Source organism: Rhinopithecus roxellana, chromosome 15 (genome assembly GCF_007565055.1).
Source record: "Rhinopithecus roxellana isolate Shanxi Qingling chromosome 15, ASM756505v1, whole genome shotgun sequence".
NCBI classification, from domain to species: Eukaryota; Metazoa; Chordata; class Mammalia; order Primates; family Cercopithecidae; genus Rhinopithecus; species Rhinopithecus roxellana.
In genome coordinates this window covers 67,778,649-67,804,165 of record NC_044563.1, presented here as the reverse complement: position 1 = coordinate 67,804,165, position 25,517 = coordinate 67,778,649, and the positions used below count along the sequence as shown (strand labels likewise).

Below are 25,517 nucleotides of genomic sequence, written 5' to 3'. Positions count from 1 at the left end.
CTAAACCTCTCCAGTAGCTGGGACTACAGGTTTCCTCTTGCGTCAACCTCTCCAGTAGCAGGGACTACAGGCGTGCACCACCATGCCTGATTGTTTTTAATTTTTCTTTTGTAGAGACAGGGTCTCCCTATATTGACCAGGCTGGTCTCGAACCTCTGGCCTCAAGCTATCGTCTCACCTTGGCCTCCCAAATGTTAGGATTACAGGCGTGAGCCACCGCGCCCAGCGATAACTCACACTTTTATTAATTTTTCTTATCTTTTTTTTTTCCTTCTCAGTTTCTTATTAGGGTAACGGACGGGACCAGGGTCATTGGTTTGGGATCTTGGGTCAGTCAAGTTTGCAACTTCAGCGCATAAGTCCTATGCTCCGAGCGTGCAAGCTCAGCGCTAGCTGCAAGGCTGCGAGTGGAGGGCTTGGGAAGCCGCAGTCTTTGGGAAACCGTCCACACAGGGAAGGAGAAAAGCACGGTGGGTCTTCGGGGGCACTGGCGCTGTGGCCCGAAGTCCCGGGAGCCTAGTGAGGACTACACTTCTTTCTAGTAAGAGAACTGAACGTGCCCTCCCGCTGGGTTGCGGGCATTGGGAGCCGGGCCGGCGGGTGGCAGGACAGGCACTAAGGTGAGCATGGGGGACACTGCCCCGGGGAGCTACCGGCCAGGGCCTTGGCCGCGGCGCGCTCTCCCCGCACCGCGCACACACTCGTGCACACACACCTGGAGCGCGTCCCGGCGGGGAGGGGGAGGAGAGCCAAAGGGAGCGTCTTAAAATAGAGAGCCAGGCAGAGGAGCGCGAGACACCAGAGCTGGAGGCAGCGAGTGAGAGCCGCCGGGCACTAGGCGCGCAGGTCGGCGCCGGAGCGGCACGGGCGGGCGGGGGCGGGGTGGGCGCGGACGCCCCTCAGCACACACTCCGCACCCGGCCCTGCAGGAAGCTCGCGCTGATTGACAGCTGCGTTGTCCCAAAAAGGCTTAGCAAAGATGTTGATCTGCGGGTGGGTCTAAACGTGCGGCAGACGCGCCGGCTACCCGCTCTCCTCCGCGCGCCACCCGAGCCCCGCCGCCTCCCCGGCTGCCGGGAGCGGGGCCGAGGCCCCGCCGTCGCGCCAGCCCAGCGGCCCCGGCCGGCCGGGCACTCGCAGCCGCGCTCGGGCCGGCGGACGCTCGCCCCGGCTCACCATGCACTGCCACGCCGAGCTGAGGCTGAGCTCGCCCGGCCAGCTCAAAGCAGCCAGGCGGCGCTACAAGACTTTCATGATCGACGAGATCCTCTCCAAGGAGACCTGCGACTACTTTGAGAAACTTTCCCTCTACTCCGTGTGCCCGTCGCTGGTCGTGCGACCCAAGCCCCTGCATTCCTGTACGGGTAAGACGCTCCGCTAGGGGATAAGTGGGGTTCGGTAGCTTTCACGTCCGTGTGGGTCGCCTGTGCTTTGCAGCCCGAGGTCGAGAGCAAGGGTTAAGGGATTCTTTTCCTGCACCTCAGTAAACGGTGGGCATTGCAAAGGCATCTGCGACGCGGCCGGGAAGGGCCACGCAACGTGTGGATCGCACGAGTGGAAATAAAATAAAGGCGCCGGGGCCTTAGGAGAGGGCTGCTCGCGCAACGCCTGATTGTCCTGCTCGGAGGAGAACGCGTGCTCGTTCCATGCTGAAAGTTAAAACACTTGACCAGGTTCAGCGCCTAAATCATTGTTTCAGGAAGTGGTGGTGTGAATTTCAAACTTGAGCTTGGCGGCCTTACATCTCACCTTGAGTTAACTTGTCCAACCTCTTACAGTCTCCACTGTGAATTTTACAAGTAAATCAGTATCCTGAGGTTCTCAACAAAATCCCAAATTCACTGAGCTTTGCTTAAAATGATCGCGCTCTGGGAAAGTAGTTCTGGAGTACTTTGCTTTTGTGGCACAAGCCGAAAAGGTCACCCTCGTTTGTCTTAAGTGACCAAAACCAACAATGATAACAGTAAAAACATTACTCAGAACTGGTTTTCTCTCTTCACAGGAGCTAAGACCAATAGGAAAGATAAAGAGAACTTAACGCATATATTGAAAATGTAGTAGAGTTTCTTTTGTCTTTTTTTTTTTTTCCTTTTTGTGGAGAACGGGGTCTAGCTATATTACCCAGGCAGGTCTCGAACTCCTGGGCTCAAGCTATCCTCCCGCCTCTGCCTCCCTGAGAACTGGGATTACAGGCGTGAGCCACCGCGCCCGGCTGAAAACGTAGTAGAGTTTCTATCGAAAGTAAAGCCAATGTATTTTTAAAACGTTGAATGCATTAAGAGAAGCTCCAAGTTTCAAAGTATCTTGGCATTGTTAGGATTTAGGTTATGGAATGTGGGTATAATAAAACAAAAAAGAAGTAGGAGCACTGTTTATCAGAAAAAAAGTTATTAAGTGTGCTTTTCATTAAATGTGAACATAAAGTACTTCCAAACCAAAAGAACCTTTGAGGTTATGTTAGTTGCATGGGAGGCATGAGATAAATTAAATTACACTTACAATGAAAAAATGAAGGACCAGCAGTTTGGGAAGATATTTTTTGGAACATTCAGTTGTTAATGCTCAATGCGTGGAATCCTGTATTTTCTCTTGGTTCCACTGATAGTCCCTATATGACAATCAGTAAACATATGATAAATACATTCAGTGGAGTTCTTTTAAAACCGAATTGTTCCTACATGTATTTGGTTGTAAAATGTATACTATATTCAGTTATGTCTTTTTAAAGTTAATTTTTCTGTAAGGTAGAATTAGGCCTGATATCCCATAACAAGCCTTGTAATACTGAATTTTTAAAACCAAGAAATATATGAAACAAGGAACAAATAAGAAATTTTAGAAACAAGATAGATCTCCTGAGAATTGATATTTTTACATTTGTGTGTAGGTGGCTGTGGACCCTTGGACACATATATACTGAATAGGGGTGATAGGTTGAATATTGTTTGGAGTACAAATCATCCTTTGCTATAATAATTCAATTCCCTTTGAGGAAAAAAAGAGGATCTGTTTCAGTCATTAACATTGCTCATGGGACATTTCCAGGACAAAACAGAACAACTTCTAAGCACCTAGGTAGAGCCTAGTGCCGACAGAATTTTCAGTGACTTTGTGCTCTGCGCTGACTTGAAGGCAGCTTTTCCTGGCTTATAGGAGTCACAGAATTGGATCATAGAAGAAAATAAGGCAGAAGAAGAGTAATAAATAGCTGCAGAGAATAGTCATTCAGTCAGAGGTGGCTGAGTAAGTGCTGTGTTTTGTTGAACCTTGTGTGGGAAAGAAATCAGAGGAAAATGAAATGATTGATATGTAGTTTTGTGAGTGTTGTAAGTGAAATGCACGTATGTCACAGACTTCAGTATTGCTCAGTCTTGTGCTTTTCGAAGTTCACTGATGGTTCGTGGCAGAGAGTGGTTGTTGCCAATGGTTTTCTGGCCCCATTATTCCAGTGCTTTCTTCTTTCAGGTTGTTAGTTGAAAATGTGTCGTGATTTTGGTCTAGTTGAGAATTAAAATATAGAAACTGGGATTTGCTGGTGGAATTAAACCCATAAAAACTGGCTACAATAGTTCATACTTTCAAATCATAAGCCTTCATTGGGTTTACAGTTACAGTTAAAGCCTTGCATGTATTAGATCATGGGAATCCCATTAGTGACTTCTCAGGGCTTTTGCAAATACCATACTTTCAAAGCATTTTTCTTTTTTCTTCAGTTAAGGTCAGGATAAAAATCTTTGATTAGATGAATGTAACCTTTTTATTATTAATTGAAAAAAACAACAATAAGTTGCTGGCATCCTGATGGAAACTGTAATTTTTTTCTTTTCTTTTTTTTCTTTTTCTTTTTCTTTCTTTTTTTTGCTAGATAGAACGAAATGTTTAGCACTTGTGGTGGAAGCAAAATTGTAAGAAGTTCAAGTGAAAGGCATATATTGGAATTAATGTTATTGAACTTTCTCAGCCTTTCATTTGGTGGTTTAAGGTTTAAGTAAGTGTAACAGAAGTGAACTGTGTAAGGTAAAATAATGAAAACTAAGAGAAAAAAGTCCTCAAAATTAAAAACTTACCAGCATGTACAATAAGTACATAAAATTGGGATGGAAAGAAAACTACAGCATTGAAAAAAAAAGTGCATAAGGAAACAGTTCATACTGTGTAGATTTAGCAACCTAAAGGTCAATTTATGATACCAAATATCAGGCAGAATGGTATGTATTCCAGCAAACTGAGACATGGAAATAGTTTTCATCTCAGGCAGATAATCACCTGACAGGATTTTATTGTTAGACACTCTAGCCTTGATGGAATCTTCACCTTCCAAAAATTATTGTTTGACAGGCCCTTTCTTATTATAAACACAATAATTTTAGTCCTAGAAAGCTGTCTCTCAATTTCTTTCGGTTTCCTAGTACATCTCGTAAATCACCCTAATAGACACTGCAAAAGGGAGTCCTTGCCCTGTAAGCCCCACCGCAGAAAGGTTTATCATTACATTTAAACTAAAATGTAAACAGCTAAGCCCAAAAGAATGTGTCCATTTGACAACAGTTGTCATTCAGGCCATTGGTGAGGGGTGGAATATGTTTAGAATTAAGTTAGTGTATAACAAGGTGGTTTTATTTTTAAATCTGTAAGCAGTAATCCCTGTTCAGAGGGAAGCGTATTGCCATTTAGAAATCAGCAATGAGCTCCCAAACTTCAGAGCATTGACCGTCATTACAAAGGCCAAAAAAGAGGTGCGTTTTAGGATGTCATAAATATGCTTAACTTTAGGATGCTTTATTTTCTTTTTCTGGTTGTGATTAATATTTCTTGGTGGAAAAGCCCACTTGAAGAAAGCTGGTTTCTTGGGGTCGAATGGTTTGCGGAAGCATCAGCGTGGTCATTTTCGAAGGCTCTGCCTTTCTGTCTGATCTTTAGAATCAGGCTGTTTCTAAATTTGTGGCGTGTTGAGAAAAAATGGATAACTTGCTTCACAAAAATAAGGATTGTTACAATTTAGCCTAAGGGTTTTCACATGAAGATACTGATAAATGAACCTATGGTACTAATTACTTTTATTACAATTTGTGTACTTAGAACCTAGAATTACCTTACATTTGCACATGCACATTTGTGGGGAGGTGAGTGTAGATACTTGGACATTTTACAACCTGAGAACAGGATGAGACTTTTAATTATTCCACTAACTATAATCTAATTCCTTTCCCCTTCTCTGGCAGAATGATTCTGTTGAATCTCTCACCTGTCTCTCATCTTTGGTGGTTAGACCTACAGAGCTGGAGGGGCTCATAAAATCACAGATCAATATCCCCAAGCAGAAGGTATTTTTTGCAAAGTGCCAGGGTCACGTCAGTGCTTCGGTATCGTTTCAGTCCACTGTATGCCACTCTCCTCCTTGTCATAGTACTCAGAAATCAGGAAGACTTTTCCAACTTGGTTACACACCCAGGACTAACCTGTGCAGTCACACCCAGGGGACAGTCAATCAGCCAATTAGAAGGGACATTTGGGGAAGGGTGTTTATCTTTTAGGAGGTGGCATTGAGAACATTTTATCCTTTGGTGGATCCAAGATAAGCAAGTTCTTTGGGGTAGTGTCCTTGGGTGCATTTTTATCACAAACATTGGGTGTCATCCCAGCAAAAAATTAATTGCAGTGCAGGCATGTATAATGTCTCATTTGGGAGTTCAGGAGCTGGCTAGTGCTTCATGGAGTTGGCTCTGGTGACTCTCCCAATCTCAGCCTGGTCTTTTTTAGTCAGAGACCCAAACCCGTAGGATCTTGGGAACCTGAGAGTTGGACACTGGAATGTTAATGGAGAAACATAAACCAGGGTCTGGGAAAAACGATCGTTATCAACAAGCATTTGTATTTCTGCCAGAGGCACATAGGCTTTTATTAGCAATTACTCATAACTGATTATCCTGTTCCCATTGTAAGGGTGAATAAATAGAGGGATGCACCGGGTCCAGGACTCATCCATGGTCACAGTATATTTGGAACCGAGCTCTTTTGGGATCCTTAGCTGTTATCCCACCACTCCTTAAGTTTTATAACTCTTTTGTTAGAGATGCCAAGGGGTTCCTTAGGAGTCAGTTGTTGCTTTTTTTTTTTTTCTTTCAATAGCGAGATCTCGGCTCACTGCAACCTCTGCCTCCTGGGTTCAAATGATTCTCCTGCCTAAGCCTCCCGAGTAGCTGGGATTACAGGCGGTGTTTTTAGTAGAGACGGGGTTTCACCATGTTGACCAGGATGGTCTCGTACGCCTAACCTGGTGATCCACCGCCTCGGCCTCCCAAAGTGCTGGGATTATAGGCGTGAGCCATCGCGCCCGGCTGTGGAGTCAGTTTTAACTCATGAATAGTTCATTAGCAGTGTCTTCTCTGGCTCTGATTTTTCTCATAGCAAACGAGCAAATGATTAGAAATTTTGTTCACGGGTTGAAATGCCCCTCCAAATGTCCACTCTTCACTATCATTTAATTCAATAATTTCATTCAACAAATAGTTGTATTTGCTTGGTGATGGCATTGTCATTGAGTACATTGTTTTGAAACTTAATCTAACTGTTGACTAGCAGTTAGGGTGTTTAAAAAAGTTCCTCTCAACTACTTGTAGAACCATTGCTTAACCCTTCTTTGTTTGTTTTTTGTTTTGTTTATTTTTTTTTTTTCCTAGTGTATGTGAGAGGCAGTTGGGATATGGGAACATTTGGAATATGGAATTGGGATATGGGAACATTTAATACTTTTGCTTACTATGTGGAATTTTCTCTTTGAACTCTACCTACAGGGTGTTATCACCGGTAAAATTGTCAAATCAACTTTGCTAAATACAACTCAAATGGAACTCTATTATTAGGCTGATTTCCTACAGATATGTTTGTTTTTTGCTGGTTGTATTTCTGTATCCAAGACTGAATTTGTGATAGAAACGTGGATAGTATAAAGTTGTTGGTTTTAGCATACTCTAGAAATCAGAGTGAAAAGATTAAATGTAACATATCCCAAAAATCTATATGAAAAGGAGTAAGGCTTGCAAAGGATTATTTCAATTATAAAGAGAGATTAAAAGGAAAAAAAGAAGGGAAGAAGGAAAGAAAGAGTGGGTTTCTTTGAAATTCTTGAGACTGCGCAGATTCAGCGTCATAGCACAGTGTTCCTCCGAAGGGCTGTACAGGCAACACAAAGGTGGCCTGTGAAATTCTGTCACTCCATGGATACTAAATGGCTAAAGTTGATTCTACTTAGACGTGTGCTGGGGCCTCTTCAGGGTTGAGATCCAGAGCCTAAGCTCTGCGCAGCATTTAGCCTTCACTCTGGAAGCCTGAGTAAATGTTAAACCAGAAGCAGTTTTCGGTGTTATTTGCACTTTGTTTTGAGGTCAGGTAGGAGGAGCAACAGAGATGCAAAGGTAGGTACGTCACATGCGCTGAGGCCTCTTCATTTGTTCTTATTTTTGTTTTATTTTTTTTTGAGACAGGATCTTGGTCTGTTGCCCAGGCTGGAGTGCAGTGGGGCGATCTTGGCCCACTGCAACCTCTGCCTCCCGGGTTCAAGTGATCCTCCCACCTCAGCCTCCCTAGTAGCTGGGACTACAGGTGCATGCCACCATGTCTGGCTAATTTTTATATTTTTAGTAGAGATGGGGTTTCATCGTGTTGGACAGACTGGTCTCGAACTCCTGACCTCAGGTAATCTGCCTGCCTTGGCCTCCTGAAGTGCTGGGATTACAGGCGTGAGCCACTGCACCCGGCCAAGGCCTCTTCATTTGTTCTGAGCTTGTGAATGTGCATGCCGTGGAGCCTGAGGGTCCTCCTTGCCACATGTCCTGCCCACGACGGTTGTTAGTGGACTAGAGCTGGTGGGTCTATGGCTAAGCCCATTGACAAGCTCTTAGGTGGGGTATGGTTAGAGGACTGCAACGACTGAGATGGGATGCATAGATTGAAGCCTCATTTTGCATCCTCTGTTCAGGATGCAGTTCAGTTTTACACTCTAGTCTTGTGGAACTGGTGTTTCCAGTGTGGCTCTAGGGATGCACTCACAACTGAAGCAGCCACCTTTTATCCGAGAACTTGCTAAAGCCCACAGATGCTCAAAGGACGGGCAAAAGACCACTGTGCTGCAGGTGGCACGTTCTCTTGGAAGCAGCATGACAAGAAGAAGAGAAAGATTGAGGGCATTCGCATAAAAACTGCACACGTGGAGAAGCACATTGGGCCTGCCTGTCGGTGCCTGCCTCCATTTTACCTGCCTGAGAGGATGGAATGGTAGTTTTCTGTCCACAGCACAGACGACAAAATCAGAATTCGCATTAGGGTTTATTAGTAACGGGATTCAGACTTTGTACAAACTTGGTGGCATTAACAATACTCTCCAGGAAAAGAGGTGTTTGGTTTGTTTGTTTTTTAACCAGAAAACCTTTGCAAACCCTCAGGATTTAATTTATTTTTATTACAGCTTAATAACAGTTAGAAGAAGAAAAGTCTTGTTAAAATAAATGCTCTAAATAAAAACACAGTTAATTTTCCATTACCGTGTCTAATTACTCATCATCACCAGGGCATTTTTATATGGCAATTTAACTTCTTGAAAGTGGAAACTTGGCACACATTTAAGGAAGAAAGCCATGCACCTAGATAGGTATCAGAAGATGGTCTAATTATATTTGGGCTCGAGTTGAATCTTAACATATGATTGCTCTGAGGAAGAGAGAAGAGAGGGACCTCTGTCCCTAGTCACTAAGGAGAGCCTCTGGTTTCTTGAGTGCCAGTTGAAATTGAATACAGAGGGAGAGAATTCTGAATATTAGGTGATGTTCAAGTACCTCTGAAAAGGGCCCCTGCCAGTCACCAGTTGAAGCTGATTTCAGGACTACTTGAGAGGTCTGGAGGGCAGCTCTGTAGGCCTCCTCCTGGCAGAGTGCACACAGATGACACAGCCTTCCTCCATGCACAGGTCGAAAGACGACTGAAGAGAAGCCAGGCTGGGAGGATCTCAGCACCAAATTAACTACGTTCCGTGTACAAGCAGACAGGCTTGCACGATTCCTTTTTATCGCATCTTTCCAGCTTACCAACATATCCTTCGGAACATATTCTTCTGGGTATTGAGGAAAGATGAGTATTTTCTGTTTTTTTTTTTTTTTTTTTTTTTCTTTGAGACAGAGTCTCGCTCTGTCACCCAGGCTGGAATGCAGTGGCGCAATCTCGGCTCACTGCAAGCTCTACCTCCCAGGTTCAAGTGATTCTCCTGCCTCAGCCTACCGAGTAGCTGGGATTACAGACGTCCGCCACCACACCCAGCTAATTTTGGTATTTTTAGTAGAGATGGAGTTTCACCATGTTGGCCAGGTTGGTCTTAAATTCCCAACCTTGTGGTCCACCCGCCTTGGCCTCCCAAAGTGCTGGGATTACAGGTGTGAGCCACCACGCCCTGCCAGATGAGTATTTTCACAATGTGCATTGAATAGGATTGGCTGCTGCCTAGGTGATGTCAGTGCACTTCTGATCATTTTTAAAAAAAACCCAACGTATGCATTTGGTAAGTGATATGATGATTAGCCTTTGGTTTTTCTTATTCAAGGATTACTTACCATGTGGAGAAATGGAGTAATCTTGGGCCTGATGAAATTTCATGAAGTGGTGGCTATATTTCTGTCCTGGGAAATACCTGGTACTGGCAAGTCCTTGATATTGATAACCTGCCAGCCTCCACTGCCCACCTCTTTCTTTCCCAGAGTCCTTTTCATCTGGTGAATTAACCATCCCTGAAACTCAGGATGAGGGGCTTTTCCCAAAAGAGGTCCCAGTCTCGTGTGGATTGAAGGAAGTGTAACTTCCATGCTTAGTTTAACCAGTATCTAGGGGAGCTGACTTTGCACATTTCCTTTTTTTTTTTTTTTTTTTTGAGACGGAGTCTTGCTCTGTTGCCCAGGCTGGAGTGCAGTGGCTGGATCTCAGCTCACTGCAAGCTCCGCCTCCCGGGTTCACGCCATTCTCCTGCCTCAGCCTCCCGAGTAGCTGGGACTACAGGCACCCGCCACCTCACCCGGCTAGTTTTTTTTTGTATTTTTTAGTAGAGACGGGGTTTCACCGTGTTAGCCAGGATGGTCTCGATCTCCTGACCTCGTGATCCACCCGTCTCGGCCTCCCAAAGTGCTGGGATTACAGGCTTGAGCCACCGCGCCCGGCCTGCACATTTCCTTAATGGTAAGTTATAGACAATGGAATGCTGGTATTGTATCTTCTTATCTTGAGGAGATATCATGGGCACGAAGAGTTGCTGAGACTCCTTTTTCTGAGTCTTACAGTACTTATCCAAAGGGATCCACAAACTTGAGAGAAATGCTAGAAATACTTCATACCCTAAACCATATTCATGGCATGGCAATAATAGTAATAGTGACTTTTTAGAAATTACTTAACATGTAAGAGGCACTAGACTCAGTGCTTTTTGATGAGCTTCAAAATATCCCTATGAAATAGGTTTATCATCTCCTTTGGTAATGGCAGAACCCTAGAAGCTAAGTGACTTTCCTAAAGTCACAGGATATAAAGAGAGCTCTTATGAAGCAATAAGAAAAATGGGCAAAGGCTACAATCAGGCAATTCATAGAAAGGACGATCTCAATGCCCAGTAAATGTAAAAGGATGCTCAACCTTGCTGATAAGTGGAAACACCCAAATTAATATGAGATACCATTTCACCCTCACCGGGTAGGCCAAAATGAAAGGACAGTATCGGTTGATGACAAGGAGATGGAGCAACAGACATCCTCCCCACTTCGGCGGGAGTGTTGTGTGGTACGATTACTTTGGAGAGCAGTTTGGCAACACCTGGCAAAGCTGCAGACGCACATACGCTAGAGCTCAGCAGTTCCACTTCTGAGTATGTGCCTGGAGAAACCAGTGTATGAGTGCAAAAGGATACCTGTAAAAATGTTCATCTGTGTGTTATGTTAGTAAAAAATAGAAAACAATTTAGCTGTTCTTTTGGAAGGAAAAGGGTTAAAATAATATATGCTATATCCATGCAGTGAAATTCTATGCAGCAATTAAAATAAATGAACCAGATACACTTGTATTAATATGGATAAATTTTAGGAATACAATGTTGAGAAAAAAAAGTTGTAGATTGATACATACTGTCTGATACCATTTATATAAATAGTTGAAAAGGCACAAACTAATGCTACATATTGTTTAGAGATGCAGGGGCATGGGAGTGGGGAGTGCTAACCACAGGTTTTTATTTTCCTATGTAATTTATTTATTTATTAAGACAAAAAGGCCTAATGCAAATATGGCTAAGTATTATGATGTGATGAAACTTGGGTCGTGGCTACATAGAAGTTACTGACATTATTCTTTGTACTTTTCCATCCATCTGAAATTTTTCATAACATAAACTTTGAAAAGTGGTAGCACACATGTCCACAGAACTCTTAAATCTTGTGGAACTTTTGATCTTTTTCTTAACAGCTTTTCTATCCTGAAACAGTAGCTTTTAAATACAGAGCTTGTTGTACATAGTCTCACTGTGTACAACACTTTATAACTAAACATATGTACAACTCACACTGAAGCAACCACCGTGGCTTCTGAAAGTGGCTTTTGGATCTTACTAACCTTGCCTGGCTGGTTGAGGGTATTATTTATCACCAGGATAACTGCTGTTTCCCCGGTAATGCTCTGACATAGAATAAATAGTCTCTGAATTGGGTACATGCTCTTGAAGGATGACTAATAGAGTATTTGGTCCCCCAATTGTGCAAAAGAGAGTTGTCAGGGTTTTTCTGCTTCTTCTTAATGATGTTTAAAATCATTATAAACTGCCTCTGACTGCACCTTGCTTTTATGAGTATTTGTGGATATGGCAATATCAACAAATTTCACCTTAGCATTTCACCAGTGGTCCTCTGTTCGTGACAGTTTCATTTACAGAAATTATCTAAAGACAGCTGTGATTGAACCAAATCATCTAAAAATGTTGACATGTAGCTTCTTAGCAGGAAAGAATAAAGTTGATATTGGCATATTATCTGTCCAAGTTATCTTTATAGTCCATAATCATGATTTGATTTTAAAACTTTGTTCAATATGTGGTATTGGGGACTGTCAGAAGGGATGAATGTTACCATGGTGATCTCACAGAGATGTCTGTTACCAGTAATCAATGGTCGTCCTGTTGTTTGGAGGAGTTAACCTGGACCACATTTCACTCCCTAATAACAACCGTAGTGGCAGAAATTTTATTCATCCCAACACCAAAGACATTTTTCTTTTCTCTGCAAAATAGTCCCAACTTAGAAATGTTGCTTTTAGACATTTTGGCAAAAATGTGGCCTTTTGGGAGCTCTATCTTTCTGTGTCCTTCCAAAGGAAAAGTATTAGTGTAGAGGAGGAAACAGTTTGTACAATGAAGAGTTTGCCAAAGCATTTCCCCTCCTGCGACCGCTCCTGTCTGCCTAAATAAATACGTAGACAAAGAAACAAATTAAAGCTTTGGAGGGGCCTTATCCCACCCACACGGTCTGTGGCCAGTGTTGCTGTACTTTCTTTGGTGCTAAGAACGAGGACTGTGCCCAAGCTGGACGTGATGGAAAGGATGGTGGCTCTATCAGGTTCGTTATCAGGGTTCAGACTTTCGTGGGTTACAGGACAAAGTCCTTCTGCATTTTATATTACCCAGGTAGTCGCACAGTCTGGCTGGGATCAATTAGACGGACACTTTGCTTGTGCCTCACTCTTTCGACCTCCTGGAACTCTCCAGTGAAACCTTATTCCTCGTAAAATGAACTAGCCAGGCTTGGGGCTGTGAATGTAGGAAACATTATCAAGGAAGATATTCCAAAGAGCTGCCGTGGGACTACATAAGTCAGAAAAAATGTGGAGGACTTCCTCCTGCAACCCAGGAGAGTCTGTTCGCTGGCAACAAATCTGACAGATCCACTTTTGAATCCTCTGTCTGGGACTACTTGGGAAAAGACAAGCAAGGATTTAGGATATTTAGGGTAAATTTTAAACGTGTTTCACTGAAAGAGAGAGAGAGAGGAAGGTGTTTTAATATGGTTCCAATCTAAGTCCTTGCTTTTCCATGACTAAAAATTTTACTGAAATAGTTGGTAAGTCACCGAGAGGAGTTATTTCGGGAAGGTGTTGTTAATTTTGTTATCCCTGGATATCATGATAACTTATTAATGCTCTCAGCACGTTAGACAGCTGTGGCTATTGGAAGCATGTTTTCAATCATCAGTTTAGAGCAAGGCATGAAGGAACATCCTATTGGAGTGCTTGCCTTTTTTTCTACTAGGAGATTGGGCCTTTGCTGGTTAGAACAATCAGCTGCTGAACAGCATGTTTCATTTCTTAGGGAGCTGCTAAATAGGAGTAACAACATTAATAAATGGTGCCCAGCTCTGCACTAGGTGCTTGTGCACATAAATGTGTTCTAGCAAAATAGTTACTATTAAGGCACTACTTTTCAGGCAGGGAAAGTGAATCTCAGGGAGGTTAAGAAATGGGAATGGGGTCACATGAATAAGTGGCAGGGTTGAGATTGGAAGTTTCATCTGTCGCTTTCAATATAGAGTCCAATACTGCATATGATTATATGAAAATGTGTAAATTAGAACATGTCTGTCTCTTTACATATAGGTAACACACTATATATGTTTGTGTGTGTGCGTGTGTGTGTGTTTGTACAGATATTAAAAATATGTATGACAAGGACTAATTAATGCGTCAGCTCTGTTGGAACTTATTTTGAACCTGTCAACTCTTTTACACATATTTATACTAATTTAATGTGTGCCAGTTAGTCTTTCATTTCCTGTGGTGATTGGGGTTTCTGAATGATTCCAGAGGGATTCCAAGAGGCAGTGGGGTTTGGGGAGGAAGCGAGGTGACTGGGAGATTGCAGACCTGTTGCCGTCTGGCTGTGTGACTCTCCGCTCACCTTACTGCCCTGGGGTCTGCGTCTGTATCTGTGTAGCACTCGCTACCACTTTCCGGGTCACGGTGCTTCCATCAGCTGTCACTCTTTGAATAAAGCTTTCCTAGGGGAATCAAGGGTGGAATTCCTTCTCATTCATTCATTATCAACTAGAGAGAAAGTGCTGAACAACTAAAGCCAACCAAATGCCTTGAGAGTTAACACTTGGGATATTTTTCACGGAATACTCATTAGGTTCAGTGAGTAAACATGTCTGGCTGTTGATTGGCATCACTTAAAAGAATGAGATTATTTTTTCACATTATATCTGGCTGAGCTGGGGTAGATTCTGGGAATCTCTACTTTTAAAAAGCTTTCTGTACAATTACAATGAAAAGTCAACTTTGGGAATCACTGTAATGTAGCTAACAGCTTAAAGATGGGATTGATGTAATTTGCACCCCATGACTCAAATGTATGAAACCATTTAGTGGAGTGATCCTACTGTTGGGGTTTTGAGTCAGACGGTCCTGGGTTTTATTGTCTTACTGCCTGTGTGAGCTTAGGTAAATTACTTAACTTCTATGACACTCGGTTTCCTCATCTGTAAAATGAAGATAATAATAATCACATAATGGTGTTAGTTGTGGAGGTTAAATGAGATAATGTGTATAAAGCTCTTAGTATTTTATTGGCCATGTGACCTTAGGTAAGTTACTTAACTTCTATGACACTTAATTTCCTCATCTGTAAAATGAAGATAATAATAATCACATGATAGGGTTAGTTGTGAAGGTTAAATGAGATAATGTATATAAAACTCCTAGTATAGTTTGTGGCAACAAAGTGCTTAGTAATTGATAGCTTCTATTAAAAATAATTATCTTACAATAATAACCTCATCACTAAAGTACAACCCTTTAGGGAAAGATTACCATTATTGGTAAATTAAACTTAAGAAAAACTAAAATCTTTAAAAAACTCCACTTCACTCCAGGGCATTTTTCTGAGTTACAGCGACTCTAGCTGCTTTTAAGGCCCCTTGCAACCTGGGTGGTCTGTGAGTTGTTTGAGTTCAAGTCTTCGTGAATTAGGTATGTTTCATTCCTCCCACCTTTCTGTTTTGTAATATGAATTCAGAATTTTATAAATTCATGAATGAGTGGCACAAACAGGTAAACACTACAACATCACAAGATGTCCTTTGTTACTTTATTTTTTTTACAAGAGTTGCCTAGGATTAATTGCCCCTAGGAAATGTTTCATCAAGCAGCTGTAAGATTCTTGAGAACTGTGCTAGAATAGAGGCAGAATTTCTCAACAGGTTTGATTTCTTTTCTTCTTTCAAGAGTAGAGTTAGGGATAGTCTTTTCTTTTGGAAGAAAATGAAACTATTCTTTTTTTCTTATTTCTGAGCACTGAGAGAGGAAAATAACTCCATTGAGATGTTCTTTTCCAATTAGGTAGTATGGGAAAAGGTGGCAGTTTGACAACTAATCACTTTCCTAGAATATTATTGGGTCTGTGATTCAGAGTGAGTTCCAAATGAAGTGCCTTTGTGACAGCTTTTAAATTCCTGGTAGGGCTAGCTTCTGAATGTTTTCTAAGTGGTAATGATGGATGGCTGTCATGTGGAGGAACTGCCTGAGGAAGAGTTCCACATGGATTTTTTAAGAATTGTGTTTCTCAGCTAATCACTGGTGTTTTATGAAGTTTAGTATCTGCTGATGAAATGCTTTAATTGATGAATCTCCCCCCCGGCCCCCCCACAGTATGAGAAGAATTCTCTTGATGAGGAGTTCTCACCTTCTATGGTGCAAAGGCATCGCCAATGAACAGGGTGGTGCCTCTGTCCAGCCATTTATAATGATGATTCCGACAGGCAATCTCTAGTAGCCTCATCCAGGTTCTGTGGTGGGTGGGGGCCAGGTGGGATAAGACAGGTGGATGTGTCATCACTACTGAGACTGAGTGGCATGTATTTATGAAGAGTGAGAAGGCTGACTTTGTCCCCTAGGTCCTCAGAACCATAGAGTCTGAGTTTTCTGAATTGCTGAAATAGGACTCAGTCAGAGACATGGATCGTTGGCATCTTGTTGAGAATGTTCTGTTCAGCCTATGGATTCAGAAAAACAAAATGCATGTGTTTGTGTTCCAGTAGGAGGGAAGTAGGCAGGAATGGGGTGGGAGTGGAAAAGGAATGTTGGCCAATGGGGAAGGGAGAGTGAGGGGTAGGGAAACAAGTTAGTTCACTAAAACAGGGATCCAAATGCTTGCTCAGCATTTGTTGTCTCCAGGAGAAGAACAAGTTGAAAAATGGGAATGGAAGATTTCATTTGGAAATGGCCCTGTGAGTACGTGCTGTTTTCAGAGGCGTTCCTCATAACTGACAGCAGTCGATGACTTCTGATTGGGCAATGGCCTGCCCAGCCACACAGGTAGCCCAATCATCATATGTGTTAATGGTGCATTCAAAAATTTCATCATCCTGGGTCACAAAAGATCATGACGATTGTATTATAATACAATAATGGTATTCATGCAGTGGCACACAGAAAATTGTGTGTACTTGACGTACAGGCAGCGTGGAAGCAGGGTTTAAAGTAGAACTCCCATCGAAAACCGTACTTCCAGAGCCCTCCACTGCCTCGTTCTGTGGTATTTCAATACCTCAGTTTCTGCTGTTGGTAACACACATCCTACCTCCCCAGGATGTTGAGGAGCAGTGATTGATGAAGGAGTATTAATTTGCTGCTTTTTGAGAGGAATTCCCTGCATTCTCCAGGGAATTACATGTATTACGGTGTTCCCAGAGAAAGCTAGACCAGGGATTGGCCAAATCTGGCCCACTACGAATTGTTCTACTGCCACAAGCTAAGGATGGTTTTCACATTTGTAAACGGAGGAAAAGAAATCCAAAAGCAAAACATTTTGTGACCTGTGCAAATTAAGTGAAATTGAGAGATCAGTGTCCGTACATAAAAATGTTATTGGAACACAGCACATGCACCAGTCTGCGTGTTGTCTGTGACAGCTTTCATGCTGTCACAGCAGAGGGAGAGGTTGTGACAGACACAGCATGGCCCATAAAGCCTAAAATATTGACTCAACGACTCTTTACAAGAAAGGTTTGCCAACCCTTCAACTAGACTGTTGGAAGCAAAGCTCCTCAGTTATGAAATAAGGTTTTTACTGATCCACAAACTATGATGTCATTCCAGGGCACAAAAATACCTCCTTTGATCCAGGGTTCTGTTGTCATCCTGTGACACGAGAAAGACCCGACAGTGGGAGTTTAGTGGGGAGTTTTGCAAGGACTCTCTTAAAGTGAGATCAGGCTCTGGGCTCTGGGCTCTAAGGATAAATTTCCAGACCTTTCTAGAAGTAACACGGGATTTTCTGCACTGAGAGATGGGTCGAAAATATTTATAGTAAAGTGGTAGAATTCAATAAAGTGCTTTTGGGACTTTCTCTTTGCTGCTGCAGCCCTGACCGGTTTTCCCAGGGGGAATATGAGGATGGCCCCTGCGGAGAGGCTGGGCGTGTCAGCATCACTGGCATTTTTCAGTTTGAGATTTGGGTGACAGTTTATATGCTTCTTAATTGACTTTAACTTGTTGCCCATCCCTAGAAGTAATAGTAATGGTCATAAAAGTTACACAATCACATCGCCACAGCTCTGTTCTGAAGGGCTTGCATAGCTGGATGGAGCACTTAATCAGGGTGGTCCACTCTGCTGGGGAAGTGCACGAGACTATGTGCCTTTGGAATTTTCAACTCTTCAGGGTCAGGAGCTGCCAGACCTCTCAGGAAGGATGAAGCCCGACTCGCTAGTTGCTCTCTTATTTACATCCAGGCCCTTGGGTCAGGGTGAGGCTTTGCGTCTCCAAGGTAGCCTTCGAGCCAATGAAACCCACTGGGGAGTGAGAGATGTGAAATTAACCTGATTTGCTGCACCTTCCTGTGCACTGTCGGGCTTACCAGCCAGTAAGCTGAAGAACCCTTGAGATCTGGCCCTTACCATAAAATGGAGAGGAGTGTGCACAAGTGCAAGGTCGACTACTGTCAGAGGAGATGACTGATGTTGGTAGGTAAAATTCCACCTCCAAGAAGAATATGTGTGGTACAGGTGACACCTGATTTTCTTACTCCAAATCACAAATGATGTTGAAAAAACAATAATAACGACAATACGCACACATAACACACATAAGTATTAAACACTGGTATAATACTACGTGCCGGGAACTGCTCTAAATGCCTTATATGAATGAACTTTTTTTGTTGTTGCTTCTTATTTTTTGAGACAGGGTCTCGCTGTATTGCCCAGTCTGGAATGCAGTGGCATGATCTTGGCCCACTGCAGCCTGTGCTTCCCGGGTTCAAGCAATTCTTGTGTCTCAGCCTCCTGAGTAGCTGGGATTACAGACACATGCCACCATGTCCAGCTAATTTTTTATATTTTAGTAGAGACGGGGGTCTTGTCATGTTGCCCAGGCTGGTCTTGAACTCCTGGCCTCAAGCAATCCACTTGCCTCAGCCTCCCAAAGTGCTGAGATTACAGGTGTGAGCCACTGCACCCAGATAACTTATTTAGTTACACCACAGTCGTATGAGGAGATACTATTATTATTCTCATCTGACAGGTAAAGAAACAGATAGAAGGCTGGATATGGTGGTTCATGCATGTGATCCTAGGACTTTGAGAGGCCAAGACAGGAGGATCATTTGAGCCCAGGAATTTGAGACCAGCCTGGGCAACATGGAGAGCTCTTGTCTCTACTGAAAATAAAATAAAATGAAAAAAAATAGCTGAGACCAGAGGATTGCTTGAGCCCAGGAGTTGAAGGCTGCAGTGAGCTATGATTGCATCACTGCATTCCAGCCTAGGCAACAGAGGAAAACCCTGTATCTACAAACAACAACAACAAAAAGAGTGGAGGAACAGAAGACAAATCCAGGCCTGATCACACTTCGGGAATTCTGTTGTCTAATGTGGCTTAGACTCAATAATTTCTTATTTTGAAAAGTATGGTGCTGGGTACAGAGTAGATAGAGCCTCAGTAATGCTTTCTAAAAATATTAAATATTTAATATTTAATTTAAATATTTTCTGATTTTCTTTCCATTGTTACTGATTTGATTTTTCTTATCTAGTTCTTTCTTTGTAGGCCATTAAAACTATCCCTAGAATGATTAGAACATCTTTTTTTTTTTTTTTTTTTTTCCTGGAGTAGTAACATTTTTACATAGCTGAAGTTCTAGGGAATGTATTAGTGTCCAAATTTGCAAAGTAATTTAATGACAGGGACACAGTTCAATATTTTATCCACAGCCTTAAACTATTCCAGAATGGCTGTGATTTAAGTTAATTTTATCTTACTGGTAGTATTTTTAAAAATTAAATATTAAGTAAGGAAAATGTTTATAAAATATGTGTATAATAAAAACAACAGTAATACAATGAACATTTGTATCTACCCACCACCCAGTTTAAGAGTAAGATTTCAGCCAGGCAGGGTGGCTCGTGCCTATAATTTCAATACTTTGGGAGGCTGAGGACGGACGATTACTTGCAGCCAGGATTGAGACCAGCCTGGGCAGCATAGTTAGACTCATCTCTATAAATAAATACATTTAAACAAAAGAAAAAGCCCATTTCTTCTGGGTTGCCTGGGTTCCCCTCCCCGATGCTGTCCGTATCTCTCCCCCATTAGAGGTCACCAGTATCTCAGTTCTCAGCTTTTCTCTGTAGTTTTGCCATGTATTATCCCTAAATCATATATTATTGAGCTTTGCTCGTTCTTAAACTCTGTATAGATGGAGTCACACTGTACTTTTTGTGATTTGCTTTTTCACATAGCTTTGCATTTCCCAGATTCTGATCTGCTGCTGTGTGTAGCTACGGTTCACTCATTTTCGTTGATAGAGTGTCCAGTGTGTGCATAAACCACACTGTTTATCTGTTCTGTTGATGGGCGTTGTTGTGGTTTTTGCTGCTTTGAACATGCCTGTTAAATTCCTTTTTAGAAAACTAATGATCAGGAGGACTTATTTAAGTGAAATAGTTTTTCTATGAGAAAAGTAGTTCTACAGTTTAATGAAAATTGTAATATCTGTTACAATTTTGAACAAACAAATGTAGTTTTTATTTTGGGACACATGCTACCTACCTATTAAGTGGGTTTATTTTTAGTGGCTTTTTTGTTGTTGTTAATTTTTTCCCCCAGAGTTGAACAACGATTTATTTTAATTTCTAAACCAAATCAAGGCATTTGTTGTAAAACCGCTAGAAAATAAGTCTTCCCAATTTAACAGTATATGTTTTATAAATATTTTAATAAAATGAATTTTAAAATATTAAATAATTTTAGTTAGAATGGGAAGTACTTCTCTAAATTAAACATTAAAAAGCTTCTTCATCCACAGCAACAAAAGAATTGCATTATATAGGTAAAATGGCTTCTGCCCTACTCACATTTATTTGCAGACTGGAAAAGAAATGTTTATTTCTAACATTTTTTAGCTTCAAAGGACCTTAGAAACCTTTTGAAATAATCCACAGAGCTGTGCAAAGGCACTGAGGTTTAGGACAGGCAGGAAGCCATAGTCCACTCAGCATTTTTTTTTTTTTTGTTTTTTGACTGGAAAGAAAACCAAAGCCCAGAGTAATTAAATTGCTCAACCAAGATCACTCTGAGGCTTGCAATGCCTTTGAAATATAATGACTCTAAAATAGCTGTATGAATCTGTAGTGCCATTTCTAAATTAGAAGCCACAAGTTGCTTTTTATAATAGTGTATCTTTTGCTTCTATGCATCTTAATTTATTTTATATAATTTAAAAAGCAAAGTCACTAATCAAATCCATAACGACAGTTTGGGGTTTGATTTTCAAAATGCTTTTCTCCACCCTGTTGACTGTGCCGAGCCTAGAGAGTCTATTTAGTTCCCATAGGCTGGTTTCTGGGATCGACAATATTTCCATTGTCTTGCAACTGGGCTGTCGCCAGTGATGTTCGAGGACCAGCACTACCCTTGAAGGATCCTGCTGTTGTGTCAACAAATAATGGCACAGGCCTCTCTGATAGCTTGTCCACAAACTGTCCTGAGGCTTTCCGTCTGAAGGAAGCAGCAGCTTTGCGAGAGTGATTTTAACGAGGTCGTTTGGATTAGATTGGATTAGTGGGCAGTGAGTTCCATGCATTTAGGGTTGGGTGTGAGGCTTTTCATGTTCTTGGAATCTCCTCTGGCCCTCCCGGTCACACCCCTCCAGTGCCACATTCAGCCCTCTCTCTATGCACCCATCCTGAAATAGCCATGGTTCAGCATGGAAGAAATTCACTCCTCTAATCCCTCAGTGCTAGTCAGCTCTGCGTTTGCCTAGGGGTGGGTTTTGACTGATTCTCCTTAAAGAGAATCTCTGCACGCATGAAATCTGTTTCAGGAGAGTACTAGGAAGGCAGCAGGACTTGGAGCCTGACGGTGTGGATTCAGCTTCCGGTTCTGCCTCTCATTGGGTGACCTGGGCGGGCTGCTGATGGTGAAATGGGTATAATAACACCCATGCTCAGGGTTTGCTATAGAGATTGAATGAGCTCAGTCTCCTGAATCTCGTATGGACAAAAGATTTCACCTCTGAATAATATAGAATCCTAGATGTTTCTGTCTGTTTCTACAGCAGAAAGCCAGGAAACGCAGTCTGCAAGAAGCTAGGGGTGTAATAAGAACCACCAGGTTCATCCATCAGCCGCCCTCTGTGTGCTCTGGTAGCACTGGCTTATTTAAGGCATGAGATTGACTGTCTCTCTCATGGGGCTCTGAGCTTCCTTCCACCAAAGATTGTTCCTTCATCTTGGGGCCCCTCACACCAGCATATAGTTTTGCATTTAGTAGGTGGTCAAAATAGTATGGTTTTGAACCTTGCTAAACTGCCTCGTGTTTCTTTACAGCACTTTCTTCCTGTAGGTAATATGTTTTCTCTTACTTGACGTCTCCCTGCTTTCTCCTCACAGTTGAACTTTCTCCTATTTAAAGATCGCCCTAGCCCCACACCTGTGGTTTTCAGATATTGCCACTCCTCCCCTACTCACCTTTTCGTTTTTGTCTAAGTATTTATAATATGCAGTTTGTCACACGTAGCTGGTAGACGATATTTTCTGCAGTGATCTCTTCCAGCTTGGGAATTCTTAAAGGATTTATTTGTAGGTACTAAACAGTCTACTTTTTAAAAAAAATTATCTAAGTTCATATTGTCTGTACTTCATCATGAGGGATAATGGTTCATTTCAAGTTAATCTACACAACTAAAGTGTAACCCATGTGGTGGGTGGGGGGATGGGGTGAGGTGGCAGCTGTTAAACAGTGCATAGCAACTCTTCACAACAGTTTAAACATGAAAAAGGAATTGGAGTAATAGAATATGCTGGAATTTGATGAGGACACTGAGAGCTACAGGACGTGGGATTTGAACTTGCAGCTGTAGACAATGACTGTGTCTCCTAGAACCCCCGAATTCTTTGCCCCAAGATGCCCCAGAAGAAAGACTGGTGGAGTTACCAGCTCATGGATTTTACATCCTGTTTATTCTCACACACAAATGAACTCCCATAAAGTACAGGCAGAGTAGTTCTTGTCACCTTAGTGTCCCATAAAGCTGATGATAATAATTAGAAAACCTTTAAAAACTTACAAGGCTGGGCACGGTGGCTCACACCTGTAATTCCAACAGTTTGGGAGGCTGAAGCAGCAGGATTGCTTGAGCCTGGGAATTCAACACCAGCCTGGGCAATATAGTAAGACATCATCTCTACAAAAAATCAAAAGTTAGCCAGGCGTGGTATGTGCCTGTAGTCCCAGCTCCTTGGGAGGCTAAGAGGAGAGGATCTCTTGAGCCTGGGAGTTCCAGGCTGCAGTGAGCTGTGTTCATGCCATTGCACTCAGCTTGGGTGACAGAGATCCTGTCTCAAAAAAAAAAAAAAAAAAAAAAAAAAAAAAAAAAAAAAAATTCAGGGATGAAAAGTGCTAAGAAACTGAAGTAATTAAGTTATCTAATGCATATAACTAGTATTAAGCATCTTTTCATGAAAGAACCTGGCTTGTGCTAGTAGATATTGGAATATGCCCTAAGAATGTTTAGAGTATCATTTAACAGTGCTGACCCATTTGAAATAAAATTGTTCATGAGCTCACTTGCCTCTTTTTGTGCACAGGAAATTGTATAGGTGGCTATGATTATTTTTATAAAAAATTGGATTCTAAACAAATTTATCAAATACTTAGTATCTACCTTAAAAGCTTTCATGAATTAAATTTAACCCTTAAATGATGCAGTGATCCACATTGAACTTTCTGGTTAAAATAAAGGAAAGCTAACAGCACTTACCATTTCAACTAGAGTTCATTAAAAAAATTTTGTGGAGCATTTACCTACCAGGCGCTATGCGAGGACTGCACAGATGATGGTGATGTGAGCGTCAGAGCCCCTGCCCTCGTTCTTGTGGGAGACACAGATGAGTAAATACGCAGTTACCAGAATCATATGACCAATTCCATGCTGAGACTGAGACTTGGCTGAGCAGTTGGCGAGGGAAGGGCAGCCTCTAAGTTGAGACCTGTAGGATGAAAGGAAGGCCGAGAGGACGACCTGGCAGAGACAGCACATTTCTAAAATGAGTTATTTTCCTGAACACTATGTTGAATACAGCTGAACATTTTCTGATGGTTGAGGATCCCATGACCTTCAGGGTAATTGTTTTTATCACCAATCTTTAGATATCTAGTGCTGTGAATGTCATTGTATAAGATGTAGTAGGCTATTAATGATAACATGATCTCAACTACATCTTTAGAAGTTGTGTTTTTAAAATGAACCTGTGTAAACTCAACCTAATACTTGTATAATGGAAGCATGATGCAGACTGTGATGGTGACTTGGGTGTTTTTGTAGTTACGTGGTTTTGGACTTATTGTTGCTCCATACATTTATAGCTGTTTTGTTTTCTTCTCTTCATCATTGCTGCCTTGGAGGGTCAGAGTATGATCCATGTCCTTGATGAAGTTAGGTAGGGCTTTGTGTTTTACCAGGAAAAGAGGCTCACTCCATTAGGCTGGGTTTACTTCTAGTTTTGTAATGTGCCCCTGGAGTGGCATGGATGAGTTGTTTCGCTTCTTTTGAACTCTGTTTCTCTTTTTGGACAGAGATATTATGCTCACTGGTGAAGTGCCTGAAGATTCTTAAGTATCAAAGAAGACACTTAGGAAAACACCAGATATGATTATGTATGAATATTTGCCTATTCCAAGCACATGCTCAATAAATATTTGCTGAAGTAATTCTAATTGAGAGTTTAAACATTCACAGTTCATGGCAATGCATTGGAAGAGTTGCAACAGGTGAACTAAAAAAAAATATTATTGCTGTTCCCATTGGAAATTTAGAACCCCATATTTGAGTATTTTTGATTCTAGTTCATCCATCATTTGGTTAGCTAGGTTTATCAAAATTCTGCATGGGAGATCAGGAAATGTGTTAGCTCACTTTGTGTAGAACACAGTTCAGCATTGTTAGTAAAAGCTGAGTTTGATTTAGTTCCAATAGTTGGCTTAATAGAACCTTAGGAGAACCAACTAGCTAAGCAGGGCAATGAGAGAAGGGATCTGTGTGGCTGTGAGTTTACTTGACCTCAAAAGCCTGGGGATAACTGTGTTTTGTTCCTTTATAATACAGTTGCTCAGAGAAAGTCATGCTGTACTCTTTACCTCCGTGAGCACCATTCTGGAATTGCAGTTCGACCTAGGGATATTTTCAGCAAGGGAAAAAGCATAAACACTTTTCTCAATGTTCAAGGAACATCATGACAGACTACCTATATGATGGTCCCCTGGGTCAGCTCAGATCAGCCCAATGGATTAGCCTGTCAGTGGAATATTGAATTCATAGTATATAGAGCTTCAGTATTGTAGGCTCTCTGGGCGTGCAGTTAATTAGACAGCTTCCTATTTGGATTGCTGTTCTTATGGGAAGACCTTCATATTGAGCAGAGAGGCAAAGTGGGATGACAAGTCGTCCAGAGTGTCAACAGAGCAAGTTTCACTTTAGGTTGGCTGCTGCTTTCTGCTTCTCTTGAATCTAGAGACCTTCTCTCTCTCTCTACCTCTCTGTCTCTCTCTCTCTCTTTTTAAACAAGATGAGGTCTCACTATGTTATCCAGGCTGTTCTTGAACTCTGTGGCCCAAGCAGTCCTCCTGCCTCAGCCTCTCCAGCAGCCAGGATTGATGCAGGACAGGTGAGCCCCAGAACTGGGGCTTAGTCTGGGCGGGTTCTTGGCTTTGCCCAGAAAAGAATTCAAGGGTGAGCTGGTGGTGGTAGCAACTTTTATTGAAGTAGCAGGGTACAGCAGCAGCAGAGGTACTGCTCCTTGCAGAGCAAGGCTACCCCATGAGCAGTGTGCCCAGAATAGCAGCTCAGAGGCAGTTCTACAGTCACTAATACTCCCTTTTAATTATATGCAAATTTAGGGTGATTTATGCAGAAATTTCTAGGAAAAGCGTGGTAACTTATAGGTCGTTGGGTCATT

At 42.1% G+C, this 25,517-nt stretch overlaps 1 protein-coding gene across 2 annotated transcripts in view; it reads left to right on the top strand.

The window, feature by feature from the left end:
• The first annotated feature begins 805 nt into the window (after positions 1–805).
• Positions 806–25,517, top strand: part of BARX2 (BARX homeobox 2) — an 84,658-nt gene continuing 59,946 nt past the window's right edge. Inside the window, exon 1 of one of the 2 annotated variants that reach the window (XM_030917266.1) lies at positions 806–1,358. In XM_030917266.1, coding sequence (XP_030773126.1) covers positions 1,178–1,358 — 181 coding nt within the window. In that variant the 5' untranslated portion in view covers positions 806–1,177. Of the gene's footprint in view, positions 1,365–25,517 lie in introns of both variants that reach the window. The other variant, XM_010356345.2, reaches the window with a different exon arrangement.